This window comes from Orycteropus afer, unplaced genomic scaffold (assembly GCF_000298275.1).
Source record: "Orycteropus afer afer isolate SDZICR_OR568_19922 unplaced genomic scaffold, OryAfe1.0 scaffold00040, whole genome shotgun sequence".
Taxonomy (NCBI): domain Eukaryota; kingdom Metazoa; phylum Chordata; class Mammalia; order Tubulidentata; family Orycteropodidae; genus Orycteropus; species Orycteropus afer.
In genome coordinates, this window is record NW_006921627.1 from 11684593 (window position 1) to 11709316 (window position 24724).

General features: G+C 43.8%; 2 protein-coding genes and 1 non-coding gene across 3 annotated transcripts; 2 read left to right on the forward strand and 1 right to left on the reverse strand.

Moving 5' to 3' along the window:
• Nucleotides 1-645: 645 nt before the first annotated feature.
• MRPL51 (mitochondrial ribosomal protein L51) lies at nt 646-1516 on the reverse strand. The gene is made up of 3 exons (XM_007937092.2): nt 1438-1516; nt 1244-1354; nt 646-842 (listed from the first exon to the last, which is right to left on the reverse strand). The coding sequence occupies exons 1-3, from the start codon at nt 1514-1516 to the stop codon at nt 646-648; spliced, it is 387 nt and encodes a 128-aa protein (XP_007935283.1).
• Nucleotides 1517-3769: 2253 nt separating this feature from the next.
• On the forward strand, nt 3770-24627 carry NCAPD2 (non-SMC condensin I complex subunit D2). The gene is made up of 31 exons (XM_007937094.2): nt 3770-3896; nt 7735-7810; nt 8067-8125; nt 8618-8799; nt 9109-9251; nt 10675-10802; nt 10874-10997; nt 11202-11349; nt 12399-12596; nt 12945-13079; nt 13180-13267; nt 13372-13549; nt 14617-14741; nt 15091-15330; nt 15821-15995; nt 16319-16403; nt 18378-18511; nt 19023-19155; nt 19254-19338; nt 19416-19583; nt 19931-20100; nt 21666-21777; nt 21854-21977; nt 22058-22213; nt 22708-22885; nt 22974-23068; nt 23295-23375; nt 23559-23742; nt 23932-24061; nt 24151-24306; nt 24542-24627. Exons 1-31 carry the CDS (start codon nt 3770-3772, stop codon nt 24625-24627), a joined length of 4203 nt encoding a protein of 1400 aa, XP_007935285.1.
• LOC122149689 lies at nt 8210-8540 on the forward strand. Its single transcript, XR_006163276.1, has one exon. It is a non-coding gene; the product is annotated as a small nucleolar RNA U85 (small nucleolar RNA).
• Nucleotides 24628-24724: the final 97 nt, after the last annotated feature.

Sequence of the window (24724 nt, forward strand, 5' to 3'; positions counted from 1 at the left end):
AAAAAAAAAAAAAAAGAATAGTTTAGAAGTCTAATTCCATTTTCCTAATTCATTTCATTCCAGTGTGAAAGGGTCTTTGAAATATATTTAACTTAATAGGCTTATGGAATAATTCAAAATGATCAATTTCAGTAATATAAAGGGCCAATGTCAACAAGTGCCAACAATTAGGTACTCTTATAAACTTTTCTTTTTTAAAGGTCATATGGCTAGACTGGGAGCTCTGGTAGCGTAAGGCACTTGACTAACCAGACAGCTGGCCGTTCAAACCTACTAGCCACTCCTCGAAAGGAAGACTGGGCAATCTACTTCTCTAGTGATACCTCCTCGGAAATCCAAGGAGGGGTCGCTATGAGTCCGACTTTACGGCACATAACAACAACAACAACAATGGCTAGACTGCAAAGGGCAAGTAATGAAGTCTAAACCTACGACAGTAACATTTAGGTATTAGTCAGATTTCTTATTTTATGTGAATAAATAAAAGCAACATTTAGAAGAAATTGAGGTGAGTGCATATCAGATTCCAAAGAAACCTCATTTTATTACACAAAACATACAAAGCCCTTTCTGCATAAGGAAATGTACTGTCCCTCTTATTCAAGGTGACAGATGTACTACTTCCATAGTTTGCAGACTTCTCTTCTACCGATATTTTCCATGACGATTAAAATGTTTGTAAAGATAGCTTATGCGTTTGTTAAGGTTGTGAAGGTCAACAATGAACATTCGATTTCCAACCATTCTCCTCTTTCTGATACAACGCTGTAATTCATTCCCCTTCCAACCTCGAAGCCATCTGGGACCCTTAATCAGTTCTTTGGGGTGTTTTTCAAAGTTACCTGTGTAATAGGAGAGAACATATCAGTTCCAAGACAAGAGAATCCAGCCTCCACCAACTAAGCTTCCGACCAATAGTTGCATCTTCCTAAGTAACACTTGTAGTCAAGACACATTAAGTACAGTAAATAGAAGACTCTGAGGCCGACTGCCTGGGGTTCAGATTCTGGCACTGTCATTTACTACCTTTGAAAAAATTCTTCACACTTCTACTTTTAAGTTTCTTCATGTGTAAAGTGGAAAGGCTACGATGAGGATTAAAGGTCGGGTACTCAGAGCAGTTCTAAAGACAATGTAAATATCTACATGTTTGCTTTTATTTATAACGTCACCATTACCCACACAGATGAAAAAACGTTCGTTATAGCGTAACTGCCATTTTGAATTCCGAACCCAGCCTTACCCAGGATCCCGATGTTGTCATACACTCCGAACATGGCCCTCTTCTCATTCCAACGATCAACCACTTTAGGAGGTGGGAGAGTGAGCCTTACACGGGTCATTCCAGGAACGCCTAGGGAAGAAGGAAAAAAAGAATGAGTCTGAGACACCTACTGAAAGTAGTTCTCAGGACATCTTTCCACATCAGCTACTTACCCAGAGAGAAGCTTCTGCAGGCTAGGGGCACCCAGCCCCACAGGCCACTGCCTGCTCCCGAAGATAGACTCCCTGCCATTGCTCTCGTCTGTCCTACAACGGCGCACCGCACTGATCCAAACGTGTGGACGAGATGTGTTCTTCAAGGAGGTAACGACGGGTCATGTAAATGCTGCCCTTACAGCAGGACGAAACTAGAAGCAGCCATCTTGGGCCTTTCTCAGGGAACTTTGAGCGCAGGGCCCGCCCAGTCCACCAGGTTCCGGCGCACAAAAGCTTCGACACACTTACAACCACACACCCCGCCCCTTGGGGCGTTTCCGGTCTGCGCATCCGTTTCGGAACTACGGAGTAGGTGACGGAGGTTCTTCTTCTCCACCTAGAATCAAATCATAGCGACCGTATAGGGCAGAGTAGAACTGCCACACAGAGTTTCCAAGCCTGTAATTTTCCAAGGAAGCCGACTTCCTCATCTGTCTCTCGTGAAGCAGCTGGTGGATTCAAATCGCCAGCCTTTTGGTTAGCAGCCTGATGGGTTAACCACTGCGCCACCACTGCTTCTTCGTTACCACCCAGGGTTCCCCCCCCCCCCATTGAAATCTCAAGAAAGTTAATCGTTTCTTTATTCCTTGGGTGTCTCTCAACTGTAAAAGAATGAAAGTCTGGAACTGGGAGCTTCGGCGTGTTCAAAGACTAAAGAAGCCTTTTCCTCTGAGCCTCATAACTTTTATGGACGCATCAGATGTTTTATTACCCCGTTTTACAGAAGAAATTTGAGGCTCAGAGTTAAGTGACTTTTAGGACACAGCACAAGAGACAGTGAAAGTTGGATTAGAGCCCACGCTTTCTAACTCCCGGCCTGGACTTGTCCCTTGCCCTGGGGTGAATGAGTGGGTCACTATCTCAGTGACACTAGCAATGCGCATCTGGAAACGCGGTAATTCTGGCAGGCACTGCCAAAACCTTTCCAGTGTGGGTAGAAAAAAGACCCTGCAGCCTCAAGGCTCGGTGTTAGTGGAAGAAGCTGGGTAGCAAATCCAGATCCGGAATCCAAGCCGGGCACTCTGGCCCCTCTGCTGTGATTGGCCGGTCTCTCCAACGAGCATCGCGATTGGTTCCCTTGCAGCCGTTGATATTTGAACTCAGATTGTGATTTCGCCCGCGTAGCGCCTAATCCAGGGGCGGGTTTTTTGCTCGGTCTGGTCGGGATTGGCTAGTTTCCCGCCTCTCTGGAAAGCTGCCTCGCTGATTGGTGTGTATTGTGCAGTCCGTGTTTTTTCTTTTCATTTAGGTCCAACTGCCCAAGTCAGAGGAGCGGCGGGTGAGGGGCTCTACCAAGGTGTGGTATAAATGGGGATCGGGGAACTAAGACTGGGAAATGTAGTACGATTCGGTATTAGGCAGTGTACAAGAGGGAGAGAGGTGTAGTGGCAGTATCCTTGGGGTGCACTGTAATAGAAAGCCAGTCAGATCCGCAACGGAATCGCGTAATTTGGGCAAATCACTTAACCTAAATTTCCTCTTCTGCAAATTGGGTTCACATATGCACTCTATGGGTTTGAGATTAGGAGAATTAAATTATATGTGATATATTAAAGTAGTTTAAAGGCCTAGCACAGAATAAACAAGTAATAAATGTTCTCTTATTTTGGAGCCTGGAAACTCAGTGCATCATGTTGGGCCACTGTTCCGGCCTTGGGTGAGAAATCTATACTTAAGGAGCTTGCCCATAAAAATGGAAATAATGATAATTTTACACATTGCCACTTTACAAGCGAGCCCTGACATAGTGGTTAAAGCACTTGGCTGCTAACCATAAAGTCAGCATATGGAACCCATCAGCTACTTGGGAGGAAGAAAGACTTGGCAGTAAAAATGTATAGCCTTGAGATCTGTGTGGGGCAGTTTTACTCTGTACTGTGGGGTCGCTGTGAGTCAGAATCTACTTGAAGGCAGTACATCAAGGTTTGGTTTCGTTTGGTTTATGCCACTTTACAGTTCTTTAAACACTTTGATATTTTTGACTCATTTGATCTTCAGGAACATCGTGAAGTAAATAGATTAGTAACCTCGTTTTACAGATGATGCCTAGGATGTTAAGTGACATAACCAGCTGGTAGAGTCACAAGTAGAATTAGATTCTAATCCAGGGTTGATCTTGTGCCTTAAATCTTTTAAGATAATGTTATCAGCTGCTTGTGAGTCTAAAAAGCATTAATATACATTGGAAGTGGGGAAAAAAAAATAGAACCAGATAAAACAATAGGGCTTAGATGTAGATCCTAATATTTCTGCCATTTGGTTTCCAGCCCTGTGAGCCAGTGGGAGAAAGATGTCTCCCCAACTGTATGAGTTCCATCTGCCCTTATCCCCAGAGGAGTTGTTGAAAAGCGGAGGAGTGAATCAGTATGTTGTACAAGAGGTGCTGCCCATTAGACATCTTCCGTCACAGCTTAAAGGTAAGACTACATAGCTGACACTGTGGCTAGCACTTCAAAACAACCATCCCACATGTAGTAACATTGCCTGTCTGTTCTACTGTGTTATTGTTATGTGCAGTCGAGTCGGACCCGACTCATAGCGACCCCCTCCTTGGGTTTCCGAGGCAGTATCACTACAGAGGGAGCTCTGGTAGCATAGTGGCTAAGGCGCTTGACTGCTAACCAGAAGGCTGGCGGTTCAAATCCACCAGCCACTCCTCGGAAGGAAGATGGGGCAATCTTCCGTAGTGATACTGCCTCGGAAACCCAAGGAGGGGTCGCTATGAGTCAGGTCCGACTCGACGGCACATAACAACAACAACAACAACAGGGTGCTTGGACTGGAGTGATATATTGGATATGGTGATAAAAGGTGGAATTCTGAATATGTATTGAAAGTAGAACCAACAAGATGATGATCGATCAGATTTATAGGGTTAAACAAGAATCTGGGGACAATTAATAAGGTTTTCTGACCTGAGTAATTAGAAGAATGGAGTTGCCATTTGCTGAGATGGGGGAAATACGAGAGGAGCAGGTTTAGACTTTGTTATATGAATGTGGAGTTGAAGGGAGAGGTAGCAACTAATGATACATAATGGATTTCATACTGTGTAGATGGTATTTAAAACCATGAGATTAGAGTGAATGTAGATTGAGAAGAGAAGCAGTTTGAAGAGTAAGACTTAAGGCAGTCCAACATTTAAAAGCTGGGAAGATGAGAAGAAACAGTTAAAGAACCAATTAAAGAAAAAAAATTCAGATTAATAGTATTTTTAAAAGACCACATTTACTGGTCTGATGGAGACTAGTAGAACCCCTGAGACTATGGCCCTTAGTCACCTTTCGAGTCTGGAACTAAACTCACTCCCATGGCTTAACTTTCAGCTAAACAATAGACAGGTCTACAAGGTGAACAGTAGCACAAGGAGGTATTAGAACAGTCAACCTTAGAACAATCAACCGCATGAAATCAAAAGGGCAGCATTTACCCAGGGATAAAGCTCAAAAGTCAGGAAGGGATAGGAAAGAAGGACAAATGGAAAAGGGAAACATAGGAAGGAAGTGGGTGGAAAGAGTGCTTGTTACATTGTGGGGATTGCAATCAGTGTCGCAAAATGTGTGTGAATTGTTCAGTGGAAAACCAATTTGCTTTGTCAACCTTCACCCAAATCAAAATAAAAAGTTAAAAAAATGAAAAAAAAAAAAAAGAAGAAAAAGCAGTACAATATTAGAGTGAAAAGAGAACTGAGTTTGGGGATCGAAAGATCCTGCAGTTTTCACATTTTTTTCAAAATATCAGTAATAACAAATTAACCTAACTATATTACGATGTATGATATAACCGATCTAAAGGAAGTGAGGAAGAAAAGAACTAACCTAAGTTACTTTGAAAAACAGTGGTTTGGCTATATACTCTATACAAAGGAACTTTACATAAAAATTATAAGCTAGTTATTTTTCATAGGGTTGTGGGTTAGCAATTCTGAAACTGCTTTACCTGTATACTCAAAAAAACTCTCTGCTGTTGAGTCTAATCCGACTCATAGCGACCCTTCTTGGGTTTTCAAAGCAGTATCTCTGTGGAAGTAGATTGCCCAGTCTTCCTTCTGAGGAGTGGCTGGTGGGTTTGAACCTCCAGCCTTCTGGTTAGCAGTCAATGTGCCACCAGAGTATATACTAGGATTAAGAAATAGTATCTAAATATATTATAGGTAATGAGAGTTAAAATTTCTGCTATCTGAGAAAGGAGTTAAAAATTAAAAAGTAAGGAGGAGGTTAGACTGAATCCTGAGGTTTTGAGGCATATTTTTGTTTATATATTCATTTGGGGAGACACCATAGATTCTAGAGTCAGATTGGCTGTAATATTTACAGAAGCTACTCTCACTAGGCCTTCCATGGAGCCACTGGGTGAGTTTGAACAGGCAACTTGGATTACTAGCCTAGTGCAAACTATCTGTACCACCCAAGGACCTTGAATCCTGGGGTTTGAACCAGAATTGGAGGTATGCAGATGAGCTCATATTTTTAATATATCTACAGAGAGATCGAAATAGATACTTGGGTGGGGGGGGTGTGCGTGTTTCCTACTTCTGTCTACTGAGAGAGCCTAAAAGCAATGGCAACCCAATAACAGTAAGCCTAACTGCTACCTAGTCTTTGGTTTAGAAACCCATAACCCATATCATTTTCCCATAAAAGGAAGCAGGAGTCCATTAAGAATGGTTGATTTTCACTGTCAACCACTCGGAGGGGGATCTATGTAGGAGATCCTGGATAGAGAGGAAGAACAATGTGGAACAAAACTCAAAATCATTTGGAAAAAAAGGGGGAGTGGGGACCAGGTTTGCTAGTCTGATGAAGCCTGGTGGAACCCCTGAGACTATGGCCCTTAGCTGCCTTTCAGGTCTGGAATTGAACCCACACCTGTGGCTTCCAGCCAAACAAAAGACAGGCATATGATTTGAACATTTACCTGAGGTAGATACACCTCTTAGAGAGAACAATCATGAGAGAAAGAAGGGCTGTTTATGCACAGGGAGACAGCTCAGGGGGCAGGAGTGCATGGAGGGATGGACACAGGGAAGAGGTAACTATCAGGAGGAAGTGGGAAGGGAGCTGTCGCATTGGGGTAAATTGTAGTCAATGTCATGAGACAAAGTGTAAAAGTACAACATGAGTGTGGAACATTATTGTTGTTGTTGTTGTTATGTGCCGTCGAGTCGGACCCGACTCATAGCAACCCCTCCTTGGATTTCCGAGGCAGTATCACTACGGAAGTAGATTGCCCAACCTTCCTTCCAAGGAGTGGCTGGTGGGTTTGAACCGCCAGCCTTCTGGTTAGCAGTCAAGTGCCTTAGGCACTATGCCACCAGAGCTCCCTGCCATTGAATTAGTTCATGGTATTTAGTTAATGAGGAGCTCTGGTTGTGCAGAGGTTAAAGCATTTGGCTGCTAACCAAAAGGTAAGTAGATTGAACCTACCTGCCACTCTGCAAGAGAAAGATGAGGCAGTTAGTCTGCTTCTGTAAAGTCTTAAAACGTTGGAAATCGTATGGGGCAGTTCTGTTTTCAGTAGGGTCATTATGAATCTGAATTGACTCAGTGGCAATGGGATTGGTTTGGTTTTATTTAACTAATATTAATTTCTTGGTTTAGAATAGATCCTTACTCTGTGGTTATATATAAGCTGTTAATGTTATCTGAGTGAAAGGTACAGGAACTTGGTACTATATTTGCAACATTTTTGTAATTGTTGAGAAAAAACAAAAATCCTGGATTTGGATTTACTACCAACTACTATAAGTCACACATGAAACTCTGAGGCTTAATTTCTTTTCCTGTGAAATAGGCATAATGTCTGCTGTATGTAGCTCAAGGAGCTCTGATGGTGCTGTGATTAAAACATTGAGCTGCTAACCAGGTCAGTGGTTCAAACTCACCAGCCGCTCTATGGGAGAAAGGTGAGGCAGGCTGCTTCCATAAAGATTTACAGCCTTGGAAACCCTATGGGGCAGTTCTCCTCTGTGCTGTAGGGTCACTGTGAGTCAAAATCGACTCAGTGGCAGTGGGTTTGGTTGTTTTTGGCTTTATCTGGCTCAGAGATGTGATAGAGCTCAAGTGAGGCTTTGTTAATTGTAAAACACAACACAAATGTAAGGTGTTGTTTTTATAGTAAGTGACATTGAAATGAACTAATTATCTTTTTTGTGACTCCACCAATAAAAACACTTAATCTTATTTTCTGTCATGGACAGAATTTGCCCCAAAGGGCTTTCCCTTCTAAACTGATCATTTTCTTTCATTCTAATAGCATTTCAGGCTGCTTTCCGAGTCCAAGGGCCCCTGGCTATGCTAGAACACTTTGATACTATCTACAGCATTTTACAGTAAGTAAAGTATCCAACTGGTACTTTTAAAGAAACTGGTGACTCTTTGTCCTAATTTTGCATGTAGTGCTGAAGTCCAAATTATGGGTTCGCTTATAAATAGTACTTGGTGCTGATACCTCTACTGATGACTATTTATCATAACTTGCCATTGTTTTTATTCAGTTGCTCAGTTTCACATGTTTTTACGTATTAGCTCTGTTAGAATGGGCTCTACAGGTTCCTGTCTCACTTCTGTTCTTTCTTTCCCTCATAGTCACTTTCGAAGTATAGATCCTGGCCTCAAAGAAGACACTCTGGAATTCCTGATGAAAGGTGTTTATGAGTCAGGGTAGGGGATGGAGGATGGGTTTTGGTGGTGGTTGTTCTTGTTTATTTACAGCTTCCTGTATTTTATTAGCCACATGATGATATCAAGGCTGTTGTGATTCAGTTGGTTTGGCTAAGTCCTAGGACCTTTGACCTTCTATTAAGGTCTGTAATCTTGGTGGGCGAAACAGAGTTATGTGCGTTCGCTGTAAGGGCAGACCAACAAGAAGTTTGTTCTACTTTTGAACTACCTCTTTAATAGGGGTCATTCTTCCAGTTGCCAGGGAGAAACTGTGGTAGCTGGAGTTGAAAAAGTAGGAACAGGGCACATTCACGGTATCAGGGTCAGGGGACCCAAAGGACTTGGCTTCTATTGTGACCACTGAGAAATGAAACACAGATCTTTGGTAATCTGATGGCTGCAAATGCTGGATGTTTTAAGGTTGGGGACTATAAGGAAAATGAATAAAACTGACTCCTAGGTTCTGCCCCTCACAGTGGTATCCCGCCATTCCCAGGAACTTCCAGGTATCTTGGATGATACAACTTTGAGTGTGTCGGATAGAAGCGCCCACCTGAATGCCCTTAAAATGAACTGCTATGCTCTGATCCGCTTCTTGGAATCCTTCGAGACCATGACCAGCCAGATAAGCCTCATGGACCTAGATCTTGGTGGGAAGGTAATTTGGAGTTCCTGGCTTGCTTGATTTAGGGTGTTGCAGGACAGGGGAATTGATGGTGAAGAAGAGAGTCCAAGGATCTGAGAATTCTGTGACCTCGTTTTGGGTTTATGAGGAAATACTGACAAGCATCATAGCATATCCTTCCCTGACAAGCAGCTCTTCTGTATTTTAGAACTTGTAGTACTTCTTCTGTGTTTTCTTCTACCTTGTACCTTGTCTTGATATCGGATAGTTTGGATACTTACACTAGTAGATCTTGACTCTCCTTGTTTATTTTTTCCTGAATGTATCCATGTGCCTTTCCAGGGTAAGAAAGCCCGGGCCAAGGCAGCCCATGGCTTTGTTTGGGAAGAAGAAAGACAACCAATTCTTCAGCTTTTAACACAGCTGCTCCAGTTGGATATTCGTCACCTGTGGAACCACTCAGTAATTGAAGAAGAGTTTGTCAGGTGGGTAATTAAAATGACTACAGATAATACTGAGCTATAAGGAACAAGGGCTCTGTTGCTAGATAAAAAAAACAAACCAAACTCACTGTCATGGAGTTGGATCCAACTCATAGTGGCTGGTGAATTTGAACCTCCAGCCTTCTGGTTAGCAGTCAGATGTGTTGGGCAATATACCACCAGAGCTCCCCTATTGCTAGATAGGTCCTTTAAATCCTTAATCCTCAGCTCTACCTGTAATAACACAGATGTGTAACCATAACGTGCAGTAATGTTAGGAAGTAGATAATGGAATGTTAGAAACTGCTATGAATTTCTCGTCTCTAATGCCATTTATTTATTAATAAAACACTATTTACTGAGAATCTCCTAGGTGCATGGCAGGCATCATTATAGGGACTGGAAATAATCATTGCTCCCCTCCTAGAATTTATACTATAGAGGAGAAGACAATTTATAGAAACATTATTAATCTGGAGAGAAATTAAATAGGGGTGGGAAGATGGAGGAGGTCTGCAATTTTAAATCAGCTGTTCTAGCAAAACGTCTTAGAGATGATAACAATTAAGCAAAGACTGAGAAGAGATGAATGACAGCTATAAGAATCCCTGAAGGAAGAATAGTCCAGGAAAGATAACAAGTGCAAAGACCCTGGGGAGGGAGAGTGTCTAGTGTGTAGGAGTAATAACAGTGACACCAGAGAAATGGCAGCTGAGTGAGGGCCAGAAGGGGTAGGCTTTGTGCTCAGGGGAATAGTGAGGAGCCAAACTACAGAGCCTTTCAGGCCTTCATGATGACTCTGGCATTTCCTTAGAGGTGAGAACACTGAAGGGTTCTATGCAAAGCAGTAAGGTGGCCTGACTTTGTCCTTTAATAAGATTATTCTGGCTGATGTATATATAATAGACTGTGGTAGGAAATAGGGGGAAGCAGGCAACCAGTTTGGAGGCTGTTGAAGAAATTTAGGCAAAAGGGCAAAAGATGGTGGCTTACACCAAGGAATAACAGTGGAGATTGGGGAGATGTGAGATACGAGGGAGAATGGGTCAAGGATGACTCTCCTAGGATTTTGGCCTGAGCATATGGAAGAATGGAGTTGCCAGTAACTGAAATTGGGGTAGAAGACCAGAAGTTCTATTTTGGAAATAAAAATTTTGAGGTGCCTTTTACATATCTAAGTAAAGGTATCAAACTTAGCTATTGAATGTATAAATCTCGAGGTACTGTGTGACCAAGATAACTGGTTGAAAGTTGGTAACCCTGGAAGGAGCATCTATTTGAGGTCAACATAACAAAACGGCTTAGTATAGAAGGTAGTAGATAAAATGAAAGAAAACTAGAAGACCCTGACTGTTAGGGCAGTAGGGATAGATTGAATGAGATTGAGTCTGGACGCTAATTCCATAATCTCACTCTCTTCCTTCAGTTTGGTTACTGGCTGTTGCTACCGTCTCCTGGAGAACCCTACCATTAGTCACCAGAAGAACCGCCCTACTCGGGAAGCCATAACACATCTGCTTGGTGTGGCCTTGACACGTTATAACCATATGCTCAGTAAGTTATTCCTCTGCTTTGTCCACCTTTCTCACGTTGTCTATAATTTCTCACGGTCAGTACTTCCACAGGTGCTACTGTAAAGATTATCCAGATGCTGCAGCACTTTGAACACCTGGCACCTGTTCTGGTGACAGCTGTGAGTCTCTGGGCAACTGACTATGGAATGAAGAGCATAGTGGGAGAGATTGTAAGGTGATTCTCTCTCTCTCTCTCTCTCTGTCTGTCTCTGTCTCTCTCTTTCAGTTTCTAATTATCTCCTCGGGGAGAAGATAAAGATTGGAAATATATTCTGTATAATGCTGATGATCCCTTTGGATATTAGACACCAATCTTACCTACCCTCACTGGGAACTGAGTAAGTTATCTTGCTATGGCTGTGTTTTCTTCCTTATATAGAGAAATTGGACAGAAGTGTCCCCAGGAGCTGAGTCGAGACCCTTCAGGAGCAAAGGGCTTTGCAGCTTTCCTGACGGAATTAGCAGAACATGTCCCAGCAATCCTGATGTCCAACATGTGCGTTTTGCTAGATCACCTGGATGGAGAGGTAGGTGTTCTCTTGGGACCACTGAAGCTTTTCTAGGAGGTTTAAAGTCCATTGTTGAAAGGCTGTTTCTTAACAAGAAGATAGCTTTCACATGAAGTCGAGGTATCCTATCAATGTGGCAATTTGGTCCTATAGAAAAGCAGATCAAGTTTATTGAATAAGGAGTCCTTTATTACTCCTGTCTCATTGTCACATTGGTTTTCTCCAGGTCTGATAGAGTTACATTCTCTGCTGTAAGTCTAGTGAGAGTAGTGACCGTTTTCATTCTGAGTTCCAGCCATTCCTCAGGAAGAGGCCTCTTGCTACCATCTGGCTCACCTTGCTTTCTCCCAACAGTGATCTTTCTCAAATCAGGTTGACTCATCTTTCAAGTCTCTGTTATTCTTGGATATTAACCTGACTACTACTCAGACTAATGCTGGGCATTTCTAGGTGAATATCAAGGACAAAGAGTACTCATTCATCAATTTATTTTAACTTCTTGTTCAAGACCCTGTTCTCTGGCTCTTGGCCTGACAAAAGCCCTATACTCTGATCACCACCATATTCTGTAATGGACTTGCTCGGCCCCCTAGTGTTGAATTCTGTTCTTTTGTGTCTGATTCTGTTAGTAAGATGTGGGAAGGGGAGTGGGAAGAAAAGGGGATGTTTATTATTAAGAATATCAAAGACTTTGAGACCTTAGATGAAAGATAGTAATTAATGTTTTTTAAATGTGTATTGATAGATGGATGAGATTTCACACTCAACTACCACCCTGGTTACCTCGGTGAACCTTATGGGAAAAAATTGTTTTCAGCTTTTGTTTATTTTATCCCTGCATTCTCTGCTGAGCAAACAGGGCCTCTCTGGGATTCTACTTTTCCCTATGCCCCCAGGGGTGAATACATAGACAATTGACCAGAAAAGTCATAGCTAAGCACAAGCAAACTTAACTTGACTAAAGGCCTTATCACCTCTTTGTGCCTGGAAAAACATGAGTGTTGAGGGAAAAGAGGGTTAGTACTGGAGTGCAGACCCTGGTGGCTTCTTTACTTTCTCTCTCTTAGAATTACATGATGCGCAATGCTTTGCTAGTGGCCATGGCAGAGATGGTGCTGCAGGTTCTAAATAGTGATCAATTGGAGGAAACAGCTCGAGACACCAGAGACCAGTTCTTGGACACCTTGCAAGCCCATGGCCATGATGTCAACTCTTTTGTGCGGAGCCGTGTTTTGCAGCTCTTCACCCGAATCGTCCAGCAGAAGGTGAGCAAACATCTAGCATAAAGACAGATGGTAACCCCCACAAGCAAAGAAAGAAGAGTCCAACATTGAAGATACAAATATCTGCTTCAAAGAAGAGTTTAGTATTTAGAACTTTATAATCAGTAATAAAGTTCTTTCTCTACCCAAGACAAAGATGCCTGACTCCATTTAACAACAATAATGCATCTTACCCACTACAGCGAGTAGTACCGTTTAACTGTTTCATATCTCATAGAAACATTTCTTCAGATTGGGTGGGTAGCTGAACTAAGAATATGTCTGACGTCACCTTGAGCAGAATGGATGATGGGGGATGTGAACTGATCCTTCTCTTTCTGCTCCATGTAGGCTCTCCCCCTGACCCGTTTCCAGGCAGTGGCGGCCTTAGCTGTGGGACGTCTGTCAGACAAGTCAGTGCTAGTGTGTAAAAATGCCATCCAGCTGCTGGCCAGTTTTCTAGCCAATAATCCTTTTTCCTGCAAGGTAAGTAAAGTAGGTCCATCCACGAGAGAAGGAAAGAAATGGAAATGGGGATGAAATTACGTGAGTTAGTGACCCTGATCATTCATTTTTACCCTGGTAGCTTAGTGATGCTGACCTTGCTGGACCACTGCAGAAGGAGACCCAGAAATTACAAGAGATGAGGTCCCAGAGGCAAACTGCGGTTGCTTGTGAGTAATTATATACTGCCTAGGAGTCCTCATACCTGACAGCCCTCTCCCTAAATCAATAAACACCCAGTGAAAGGGACTCTAAACAAGACTGTCCCATTCAGCTGCAGTGGTGGACCCAGAGGAGGAATGGGAAGCCATGCTGCCAGAGTTGACATCTACCCTGCAGCAGTTTCTAAAGCTTCCTCGAGAAGAGGAGATTCCCAAGGAAATTGCTAATACAGAGACTGCTGAAGAGGTGAAAGGACGAATCTGTCAGCTGCTTGCCAAGGCTAGTTACAAGTATGTAAAAAAATGAGATACTTTCTAATGACAAAACATCTTCAGCAATAGATGCTAGGTATTTCTTAGTATCTGAGGGCTTTGTCTGTCAACCAGCAGCTTTTGCTCTCTGCTTTCTTATCTAGTCTAAGTTTATGGCTTTTTATAGTTTGTCATCACAACCTTTTGGGTGGTTGGTGTTGGGAGATTGTCTTCCCCATTTTGCAGATAAGGAGACAGGCTCAGGTTAGGTGCCTTGACTAACTGATCTGGGCCTGAGTCTTTTGATTGCAAATCCAGAGTTGTTTTCCTTCCAATTATAAGTTTAAATATATGTCAGAACAAAGTTTTTCGAGTAACTTTAAAAATGAAAATCTGCTTTAAAAAAATCAGGCAATATCTTCACATGGCACAAAATTTTAAATTACAATGGAACACTCCATGAAAAATCTGCCTTCCAAACCTGTCTGCAAACCACCTAGTTCCCTTTCCCAAAAGGAAGCATTGTTATTAATTTACTCATCATCCCTTTAAAGATAACTTACAGATATACAATCAAATGGATACTCTTTTTTTCCCCTTTCTGGCACACATGATAGAATTCTGTACCTATTGATCTACCATCTTGTGGGTTTTTTTTTTTAACTGAACTATATGTCTTGGTGATGTTCATATTTATACTTTAATAGCTGCCCCATTATTTTTTTATGGCTATATAGAATCTCATTTTATGGATGTACCATAAGTTAAATTAACCAATTCCTTAATGAATGTTTATATTTTGCAGACTTTGATTTAGCAAAGTTTATGAACAGATGTTTAGAGTAGATTTATGATTTTGAAAGTTTAAAAAGCCTGATTAGTGTTCTTTAAGATCGCAATAAAGCCTTGTCGCTTCAGAAGTAAGAATAGAAGAATGTTCTGAGCCTCACCATTTAGTGTGTACTTCTCAACTTCTAAAGCATGAAAAGTACCCCTTTGCTTTAGAGCAACAGATTTAGGGTTTTGGTGGGATCATGAGGTAACCTCCCTCATGCAGGGACACTCACCTGGGTGCTGACCTGTGGCCGGTTGGTTGATTCTTACAGGCAGGCCATCATTCTCACCCAGGAAGCTGTGAGCCACTTCCAGGAGTCCGAACCCTTCAGTCATATGGACCCAGAGGAGTCAGAGGAGATCAGGTTCTTGAATCTCTTAGGAAGTATCTTCAAAGGTAATCCTTTTCCTGCAATTAACAAACAAAATATTTCAACTAGTATTGATTATTTGCTTTATGCCAGACATAAATAATCATACATAAAGTAACCAATGCTTGCTGCTGAAAGATGCCAGAGAGGAGTTGGTGAAGCATCTGCTCTGGAGCGGAAACAGCCTGAGGGACTAAAATTGAGTGTGTCAAAAGATAGTTCCAAACCACAGAGATCTTTAGGAATCTTTGTTGAGAAATAGACTGAGAGATTTTGAAATAGGTTCTAATTTCTTACCTTCTTACTATGTTTGTAGTTTAACATTCCCTCATACATCCTTGAACGAAAACCATCCTGTAATTCTCTAACTCCTAGGCACAGCAGCTTCTACACAGGAGAAGAATCCTCAGGGGTCTGCAGGGAACATGGGCCCAGAACAGACTATCTGTAAGGACAAGCTCAATAGGTTAGAGCCTGAGAAATCCAGGGAAAAAGATGAACTGGTGAAGCAGGAGATGCTGGTGCAGTATCTGAAGGATGCCTACAACTTCTCTCTGAAGATTACAGAGGCCATTGGCATCATCAGCAAGATGATGTATGAAAACACAACTACAGGTTTGTCAGGATATCCTGTAATGATTGGGTCTTGGGGTTGGCAAAAGCAGCCCTGTCCATATTTTACTGATATTTGTCTGCACCTTTAGAAGACAGGGATGCTTTTTTTTTGTTTGCTTTGTATAGCTCATGGCACTTTGTGTCTTAATACATATAGTATTTTATGATAAGGTCTTATGTAGGAGGAGTCAACATTTTCAAAGGAGCTCTGGTGATGCAGTAGTTAAAGCATTCAGCTGCTAACCAAAAGATCAGCGGTTCAAACCCACCAACCACTCTGCAGGAGAAAAATGGGGCAGTTCTACTTTGTCTTATAGGGTCACTATGAATTGGAATTGACTCAACTGCAGTGAGTGGTAGTAGTCAGCGTTTTTAAGGAAATTGAGGAAGGGCTTCACTTGAATGTTGCTGCATTATAAAGAAGTTCTGGTTTTAGGTTTTGGGGGAGTTTTACTAAGCAAATGGATGATGTTTGTGTCTGTCCTCTTAGTGGTGCAGGAGGTGATTGAATTCTTTGTGATGGTGTCTCACTTTGGGGTACCTCAGGCCCTGGTGGGGGTACGCCGCATGCTGCCTCTCATCTGGTCTAAGGAGCCTGGTGTCCGGGAAGCTGTGCTCAATGCCTACCGCCAACTCTACCTCAATCCCAAAGGAGATTCTGCCAGGTATATGGGGTACTTTTGCCTTTGCTGACTTTTTTGAGGTCACTTTCTCTCAGGACTTTCTAGTCTTCTGAAAGAGGGAAGGCATCCTTCTAGAGGAGGTGGAATCTGTAGGCAGTAGGCCTGTAATGGGGCATAGGGTAGAGCTGAACTTCCAATGATGCCCATCTTACGCAGTTATTTCACGCTGGTGGGATAGTCTAATTATCTTTTTGCCAAGTTCAACTTACAGTCTTTATCAGTCCATCTCTAGCTTCCTGGAATGCTGTGAAAGGTGGGAGAGCTGGGGAATGTGTTAATAACCCTGATCTCTGCTGTTCCCACAGAGCCAAGGCCCAGACATTGATCCAGAATCTCTCTTTGCTGCTAGTGGATGTCTCAGTTGGGACTATTCAGTGTCTTGAGGAAATTGTAAGTCTTCTCGTTTCCTCTTTGTTCATTTAACAAATATTAGTGACTACTGTGTGTCCAGCACTTTACTTAGCCCCATGAAGATAGATAAGACTATTTGATTTCAAGTACCCAACTTTAAAGTAATCAGCAGTCTAGTTAGTAGTCAAAAAACACAGCACATTTAAAGGATGATGCAGCAGATGTATAATTCAATGTCAGAATAAGTGGCACAGGTAATGCTTGTAGCAGCAGTAGTGAGAATATAGTGGTTAACACTTAAAATGGCATTTAATGTATGACAGGCACTATTCTTAGCACTTTACAAATATCTACTTGTTTAATCCTCACAACAACCCTAGAAAGTAGTATTATTTTCCATTTTACAGTGAGAAAGCTGAGGCACAGAGAAGTTAAGAAGCTTTCTTCGTGACAGCTAATTAGTGGTAAAGTTGGGGTTCAAACTCAGGCAATAAATGCTCCACAAAACACTTTTAATTTCTGTGCTCTACTGAGCAGTACCGAGTAGGGAAGAGAGAGTGAGGTGGGATGATCAAGGAAAACTTCTGAAGATGTAGGACATAAGTTGGATTTCAAAGGGTGAGTAAGATTTGGAAAAAGAAAGGAGAGCATTCCAGACAGAAAGCCAAGAAAGAGCATTACCCACATTGGGGAACGCACAAAATCATGTTCTGGCTCAGGATTGTTATCTGGAAACGATAACAAAGTTGTCAGTGTAGGTTGGAACTAAATTGTAAAGATCACTAAATGCCTTCAAGACTCTAAGACTTTAACCTTATTAGTCAGGGACCCCAGCATTGTCACAAGACAAGTGCTTTGATGCATTTGGATTGTGAGACAAAAGGTAGAGATGGTGCTGGGAGGAGCACTACTGCCAGCCACATTTTTCTCCTCGCTGGAGAGAAGAAAAGGGCCTAGTGGTGACAAGTGGCCTCAGATCTCATAGACTAGCTACTGGTTGGGGACACCTATACTGGGCAAAGGAGAGTGATTTCAAAATGACAAGCAGAGGTCTGATCTGATGCAGTAGATCCTTGGGGAGACCGATCCAGCAATAGCACACCAGATGGGTGGAGACAAGAGGTTAGGGACAAGCTGGTCACTGCAAGATGCTGTAGGTGTGCAGTGACAAGGGGATAGACTCTGGGGGATAGGGGATTTTTATAGCATTGGGTTTGATGGAAGACACATTTATTTTAAAGGAAGAATACAGGATTAAATGACTGGTTCAAAAAAAATTAGGTGACTAAAGTTTGAAGCATATGTGACTTAAGTTGGTACCATTGGCAAAATGAAGAGGAAGGGAAGACTGATAAGCTTCCATTTTAGACATTTTAGTTGTAGTAACAACAAGAAAAACTAAAAATATCTAGGATGTAGTCAGAACAATAGATCCAATGGAGATCCAATCTCCTTGTGTCATCTTAATAGAAGTAGTTTTGAAGGCATGAAAGAAGAAAAGTAGTAGATAATGGAGAGAAAGGCTGGCGGTTCAAACCCACCAGCCACTCCTTGGGAGGAAGGTTGGGCAATCTACTTCCGTAATGATACTGCCTCAGAAATCCAAGGAGGGGTCACTCCAACTCCACGGCAGTGTGTTGCATTTTGTTTTAAACCCCTATTTTAAAGGAGCTCTGGTGGCATAGTGCCTAAGGCATTTGACTGCTAACCAGAAGGCTGGTGGTTCAAACCCACTAGTCACTCCTCGGAAGGAAGACTGGGCAATCTACTTCCGTAGTGATACTGCCTTGGAAACCCAAGGAGGGGTCGCTATGAGTCAGATTCAACTCAATGGCAGTGAGTTTGGTTTGGTTTTGGTTACATTTTGTGCCTCGTTTCTCCTTTTCCATTCCTAAGTATTTATTTTATCTACTTCAGGTTCTCAAAGTTTTCTTCAGAGAGGTAGGCCAAGAATAGGACGAATTACTGGTTTTGAAATTAAAATTGGCCTGAGCTCTTTGCTTTTCTCTTCAGCTCTGTGAGTTTGTGCGGAAAGATGAATTGAAACCAGCAGTGACCCAGCTGCTGTGGGAGCGGGCAACTGAGAAGGTCCCCTGCTCTCCTCTGGAGCGCTGCTCCTCTGTGATGCTTCTGGGGATGATGGCACGGTGAGGCTCAGATCTGGACAAGCAGAAGGACAGGAGAGGAAAGGGAGTTCTGGGAAGCTTCCCTTTCCTTCAATAATGGCAGCTCAGGCCCAGCTGAGATCTGTGTGGCCCAGCTGAGTTTGCTACTTAAATAGAAAATAAAATAAAAGTACCAGCCCCCTCTCCTCGAGTAGAAATAGCAAGATTTGGTAGAAGGGCTTCAGATGAGCTGGCCCTGTTCACAGACTCACTGTAGTATTGTGAGGCTCTAGAAACCCTACATTGGGTGCTGGTACCTACTCACATTAAAATTGTCCCCCACCATTATGCTGAGTGAACTGAGTCAATCACAGAAGAGAAAGAAAGGAAAGGTTTATATATGGGAGGTAACTTTCTTTGTTGGTTACCAGGGAGGGGAGGGGAGGAAGCACTGCAAAAATAAAAGTAAATAGGTAAATAAAATTGTCCCCCACCCAGAGTCCTGTCTTTTGGTTCTATAACTGGCTTTAACTCGATGTCCTCTTTCTTATAGAGGGAAACCAGAAATTGTGGGAAGCAACTTAGACACACTGGTAAGCATAGGGCTGGATGACAAGTTTCCACAGGACTACCGGCTGGCCCAACAGGTGTGCCATGCAATTGCCAACATCTCTGACAGGAGAAAGGTATGTGGGTGATTATGTCCACGCTAAGGAAAATGGAGATCCTCTTATCTACCTTCTACACACATCCGCACCCTGTCTGTCTTTCTCATTCTCTACAGCCCTCTCTGGGAAAACGTCACCCTCCCTTCCGACTGTCTCAGGACCACAGGTTGTTTGATCGACTGCAGGAGGTGGTCACAAAAGGTGAGCTGTCAAGAAAGGCCTTGGGCAGAATCAGGTCCTTTCTCTTCAGTAGGTAACTTCTCCCTTCTTCTGTACAGGCTTTGTCCATCCAGACCCATTCTGGATCCCATTCAAAGAGGTGGCAGTGACCCTTATCTACCAGCTGGCAGAGGGTCCCGAGGTGATCTGTGCCCAGATATTGCAGGGCTGTGCAAAACAGGCCCTGGAGAAGCTGGAGGAGAAAAGCCCCTCCCAGGAGGACCCGAGTAAGTAGGGCAAGAGGGGTAATGGGCCCTATAGGGGGCAGCCAGTTTGGCCATTTTTCCTGCTGGGCCAGAAGCCACTACCACCACCACTTTCTACAATAACTCCTAACTCCCTCACCCCACACTCTTGTTTGCCAAGAAAAAACAGAAAGGACTTCGACTTTTTTGTCACTGAAATTGGGCTAATTAATACCACCAGCTCCCTACCCCCACCCCTACCCCTCTCTCTTGCTTCTGCACTAGTTTGAGTAGTACATGAGCAAGGAGAAGATGAATAACAGGATTCAGGAGCCCACAAGACTTGCTTACGTCTTTTTCTCCCTGCCTTCCCTCTCTGCCTCCTCCAGAGGAAACCCCCATGCTCCCCACTTACCTGCTGATGAACCTGCTGTCGTTGGGTGGGGACGTGGCTCTGCAGCAGCTGGTCCACTTGGAGCAGGCTGTGAGTGGAGAGCTGTGTCGGCGCCGAGTTCTTCGGGAAGAACAGGAGCACAAGACTAAAGGTCCGAAGGAGAAGGTGAGTGGAGCACCTGGTCATTTGGGTTCATGTACCAAGTATTTCCCACATTTGTCTTGAGTCACATTCCTTGTGGGGAATCTCAGCTTGTCTTAAAGAGAGTGAAAAATCTCTGTCTCTTCTTTGCTGCTACTAACTGGGGAAAGATTAGTGCCAACAAAGACAGAACGTTCTGTCCATGTTCACCCAGGAGGGAAAGTTTTAGGTAAATACGGAGTATCAAGTTAAAAACCTCAGCATAAAATAGAGGCTCTATCCCAGGCAGTGTTTGTTTGGAAAAAAAAAAAAAAACACGTGCACCAGCCTTCCTAACTCATCAACCTTGGTTACTGGGCCTGGCACCTGATAGGAACCTTGTATGTTCTCCTCTAGAGACAGTGATGTCTTGAAGACAGATGAAGCACAGAGCCTTGCAGAGTGGGATGTCTAACCTTCTCTGTGAGCTCGAACCACTGTCTGGCATATAGAAAGTTACGTATTTTCTATGAGAATGAATTAAATAGAAATGTAGAAACATACTTTGGCAATCTAAAAACAAATCCAGGGGGAAAATACCAGGCTTACTGGTCTGATAGAGACTAGTGAAACCCCCAGGACTATGGCCCCTAGTTACCCTTCAGGCCTGGAATTGAACTCATTCCCATGGTTTCAGCCAAACAAACCAAAACCAAACACTGCCGTCGAGTCAGATCCGACTCATAGCGACCCCTCCTTGGGTTTCTGAGGCAGTATCTCTACAAAGTAGATTGCCCAGCCTTCCTTCTGAGGAGTGGCTGGTGGGTTTGAACTGTCAGCCTTCTGGTTAGTAGTCAAATGCCTTAGGGACTATGCCACCAGAGAACCCTACAACCAAACAATAGACAGGTGCATAAGGTGAACATTTACACCAGGTAGTTACACGCCTTGGAACAGTGAACCATGGGAGATCAGAAGGATAGCGTTTGTACAGGGAGACAGTTCAGTGAGCAGGAATGTGTAGGAAAGAAGAGCACAGGAGAAAGGTAACTACAGGGAGGAAGTGGGAAGAGATCTGTTACATTATGGGGATTGCAGTCAGTGTCATGAAGCAAAATGTGTATGAACTGTTGTGTGGAAAATGAATTTGTTCTGTAAACTTCCATGCAAATCAAAATTAAAAAATATATATATGGGACCTAATTCCCCCCCCCCCCCCCCCAAAGGAGTTCTGCTAGTATAATGGATAAGGCGTTTGGCTGCTAACCAGAAGGTTGGTGGTTTGAACCTACTAGCTTCTCTGTGGAAGAAAGATGAGGGCAGTCTGCTTCTGTACACACCTTATTTGCGTGGTCCCACCCAGTAACATGGTGGGAGTTACAAAGACTGTGGTTAAAAAAGCCATACCAAGTAATTCACTGCACCACAGTTTGCTTTGGAGTTCTTCCCGTTTAATTCAGGAATCCTTTCTCTTTATAGACACATTTAGCATTTCTATGAATGGTTTTGCAGAATTTGTCTTTAGCCAAATCTATTCATGCTGGGCAAAATGGAATGGATTCAGAAATAATGTCTTTGCTCACCCATGATTCCCCACTCTTTACCTTTAGAATACAAGCTCTGAGACCACCATGGAGGAGGAATTGGGGCTGGTTGGGGCTACTGCTGATGACACAGAAGCAGAAATAATCCGTAGCATCTGTGAGATGGAACTGTTGGATGGTAAGAAAAATTGCTGTGTGAGCTTCTCCTTACCCGAAAATAACCTACCACAAACCCAGAGTTGTTACTCCAATAGGCAAACAGGTTCTAGCCGCCATTGTTCCACTTCTGCTCAAAGTTTGCAACAACCCTGGTCTCTATAGCAACCCCGACCTCTCTGCAGCTGCTTCACTTGCCCTTGGCAAGTTCTGCATGATCAGGTAGGCCCTTGGTTTGGCATGCCTTCTCAGAGAGGATGGAGAGGATATGGTTTCCCTGATGACCCTCTCCTTGTCCCTAGTGCCACTTTCTGTGATTCCCAGCTTCGGCTTCTGTTCACCATGCTGGAAAAGTCCTCACTTCCTGTTGTCCGGTCTAACCTCATGATTGTCACTGGAGATCTGGCCATCCGTTTCCCCAACCTGGTGGACCCCTGGACTCCTAATCTGTATGCTCGGTAAGAGATCCCTGAGAGCTCTGGGAGTCTTTAATTAAGTCAATATGAGAATCACTAAAACTATTCTCCAGGAGCTCTGGTGGCATAGTGGGTAAGAGACTTGACTGCTACCTGGAAGATCAGCGGTTCAAACCCACCAGCTGCTCCACGAAAAGAAGACTGAGCAATATACTTCCGTAAAGATTTATAGCCTCAGAAACCCAATGGGGTCGCTATTCTAGTCTTTGGTGTTTCCTTGAAAATCTGTTTAACACTTGACCTGTACAGGTCTCTGGCTGACTATGACCCTAAAGGGATTAACTCTCTGTCTAAATAAAGTCCTGGCTGTAAGTTTTGCCTCTTTCCCCAAACTCCAGCTTTCAACTCTAGCTAGCTTTCTGTTTCTCGAATGGTACAGTATGGGTTCATAGTTTCCTGGGTGTGGGTCTTTCCTGCCAGCTGTTAGGGTGTATCCCACAGGTCTTGGTCCCAATAACTTGAGATTTCTTTCCTAGCCTCCGAGACCCAGCTCAGCAAGTGCGGAAAACAGCAGGGCTGGTGATGACCCACCTTATCCTGAAGGACATGGTGAAGGTAAAGGGTCAGGTGAGCGAGATGGCGGTGCTGCTCATCGACCCTGAGCCTCAGATCGCGGCCCTGGCCAAGAACTTCTTCAATGAGCTTTCCCACAAGGTGAAGAGGCAAAAAGGCAGTTTAGGGTTTGCTGCAGAAGGAATATGTAGGTGACCTCATCTCTTTAACAAGACTCTTTCTCTTCCAGGGAAATGCAATCTATAATCTCCTTCCAGATGTCATCAGTCGCCTATCAGACCCTGAGGGTGGGGTGGAGGAAGAGCCTTTCCACACCATTATGAAGTGCGGTTCTCTGGGCCTTAGGGCACATTAACAGTGGAAATTACTTGGGAGTGGGGGGCATGGACCTTTCTCTGGGGTATGAATGAGGGCAATAGGAGTGGGGATACAGGCAGAGGCCATGGCATAGAAGATTCTTAAGTGGTGTTAGGTGAGGGTACAGGTCGGTCTGAATGAATGAGGATCAGCTCCCCTTGAGTAGTCACACCTTCTGCTCTCCCTTCTGCAGGCAGCTCCTCTCCTACATCACTAAGGATAAGCAGACTGAGAGCCTGGTGGAGAAGCTGTGTCAGCGCTTCCGCACAGCCCGGTAAGTTGCCCACCCTGAGATCTTTGTGGTGTGGAGGGCCCTGAGGGGGAAAGAGACACCACCCCTACCCCTAACCCCACTCCCTGAAGTGGCATCCCCCCTGGACTGTGGGAGACTGAGGAGGTAGGATGGGCCTTTACTCCCTGGGAGTCCCTGCTCCTCACAAAGCTTTCTCATCTGCAGAACCGAGAGGCAGTACCGGGACCTGGCCTACTGTGTGTCCCAGCTGCCCTTCACAGAGCGAGGCCTGCGAAAGATGCTTGACAATTTTGATTGCTTTGCTGATAAGCTGTCAGATTCGGCCATCTTTAATGCTTTTTTGTTAGTTGTGGGCAAGCTTCGGCGTGGGGCCAAGCCCGAGGGCAAGGTGAGCAGCCCATTCTCCCTAAGCATTGATCTGAGGCACCTGCTTACTGACTTTCTTGTCCCCAGCTTGATTGCAACCAAGTTACCGGAGTGACCTGGGACAGATCTTTCTGTCTCTAATTCCTGTTTCTTTTTCATCATAGAGATAACTGTTTTTCTAAGTTGCTTTTGATCTCCCTTTTCCCTCCAGGCTATAATAGATGAATTTGAGCAGAAGCTTCAGGCCTGTCACACTAGAGGGTTGGATGCAGTAGAGGAGCTTGAGATTGGCCAGGCTGGGACCCAGAGAGCACCATCAGCCGCCAAGAAACAATCTGCTGGTGTGTGAGGCAGCCCCATGGTGGCAAGACCCAGGGTCTGCATTCTGATATTGCCCTTTTTTTTTCCTGACTCCTGTCTCCCTGTTTAGTCTCCAGGCACCAGCACCTGGCTTCTGCTGCCTTGGACAATGACTTTGTGACACCTGAGCCCCGCCGTACTGCCCATCATCATCCAAACACCCAGCAGCGAGTTTCTAAAAAGAAACCCAAAATTGTCTTCTCAAGTGATGAGTCCAGTGAGGAAGGTGAGGAGTATGAAGGAACACAGATGGGGGTGAGGCTGCTTTGATCAAGTCCCACTGTGGGGGCTCTGGATGAGGATAGTTTCTCTCCAGCCACTGCCCATGGTTGTTTTCCTCCAGAGCAGTTGGGTTTTATTTCTTTAGTTTGTTCTGAGGCTGTCCCATTTGTTCTCTGACATCTATTTTTAACCATCTTTGTAATTTACCTTCTTCTTTTCTCCCCTAATTCTTTCCATAGAGCTTTCAGCAGAGATGACAGAAGATGAGACACCCAAGAAAACGACCCCCATTCGCCGAGCATCTGCTCGCAGACACAGGTCCTAAGAGGTCATCTTGCCTGTTCCCATCCCTGCTGTGCAGGGGTCCTCTGGGGCTGCCCAAATCCTTTCCTCCTTGTAAAATATTTGTTTGCCTGTCTCTT

Bases quoted from the DNA above. Each gene is read 5' to 3' on its own strand.
- MRPL51 (XM_007937092.2), bottom strand. From the start codon at position 1,516: ATGGCAGGGAGTCTATCTTCGGGAGCAGGCAGTGGCCTGTGGGGCTGG. The intron at 1,355-1,437 runs GTAAGTAGCTGA...CTTCTTCCCTAG, and splicing joins CTGCAGAAGCTTCTCTCTGG to GCGTTCCTGGAATGACCCGT. The intron at 843-1,243 runs GTAAGGCTGGGT...CCTATTACACAG, and splicing joins TGACAACATCGGGATCCTGG to GTAACTTTGAAAAACACCCC.
- NCAPD2 (XM_007937094.2), top strand. From the start codon at position 3,770: ATGTCTCCCCAACTGTATGAGTTCCATCTGCCCTTATCCCCAGAGGAG. The intron at 9,252-10,674 runs GTGGGTAATTAA...CTCTTCCTTCAG, and splicing joins ATTGAAGAAGAGTTTGTCAG to TTTGGTTACTGGCTGTTGCT. The intron at 23,376-23,558 runs GTAAGTTGCCCA...TCTCATCTGCAG, and splicing joins CAGCGCTTCCGCACAGCCCG to AACCGAGAGGCAGTACCGGG.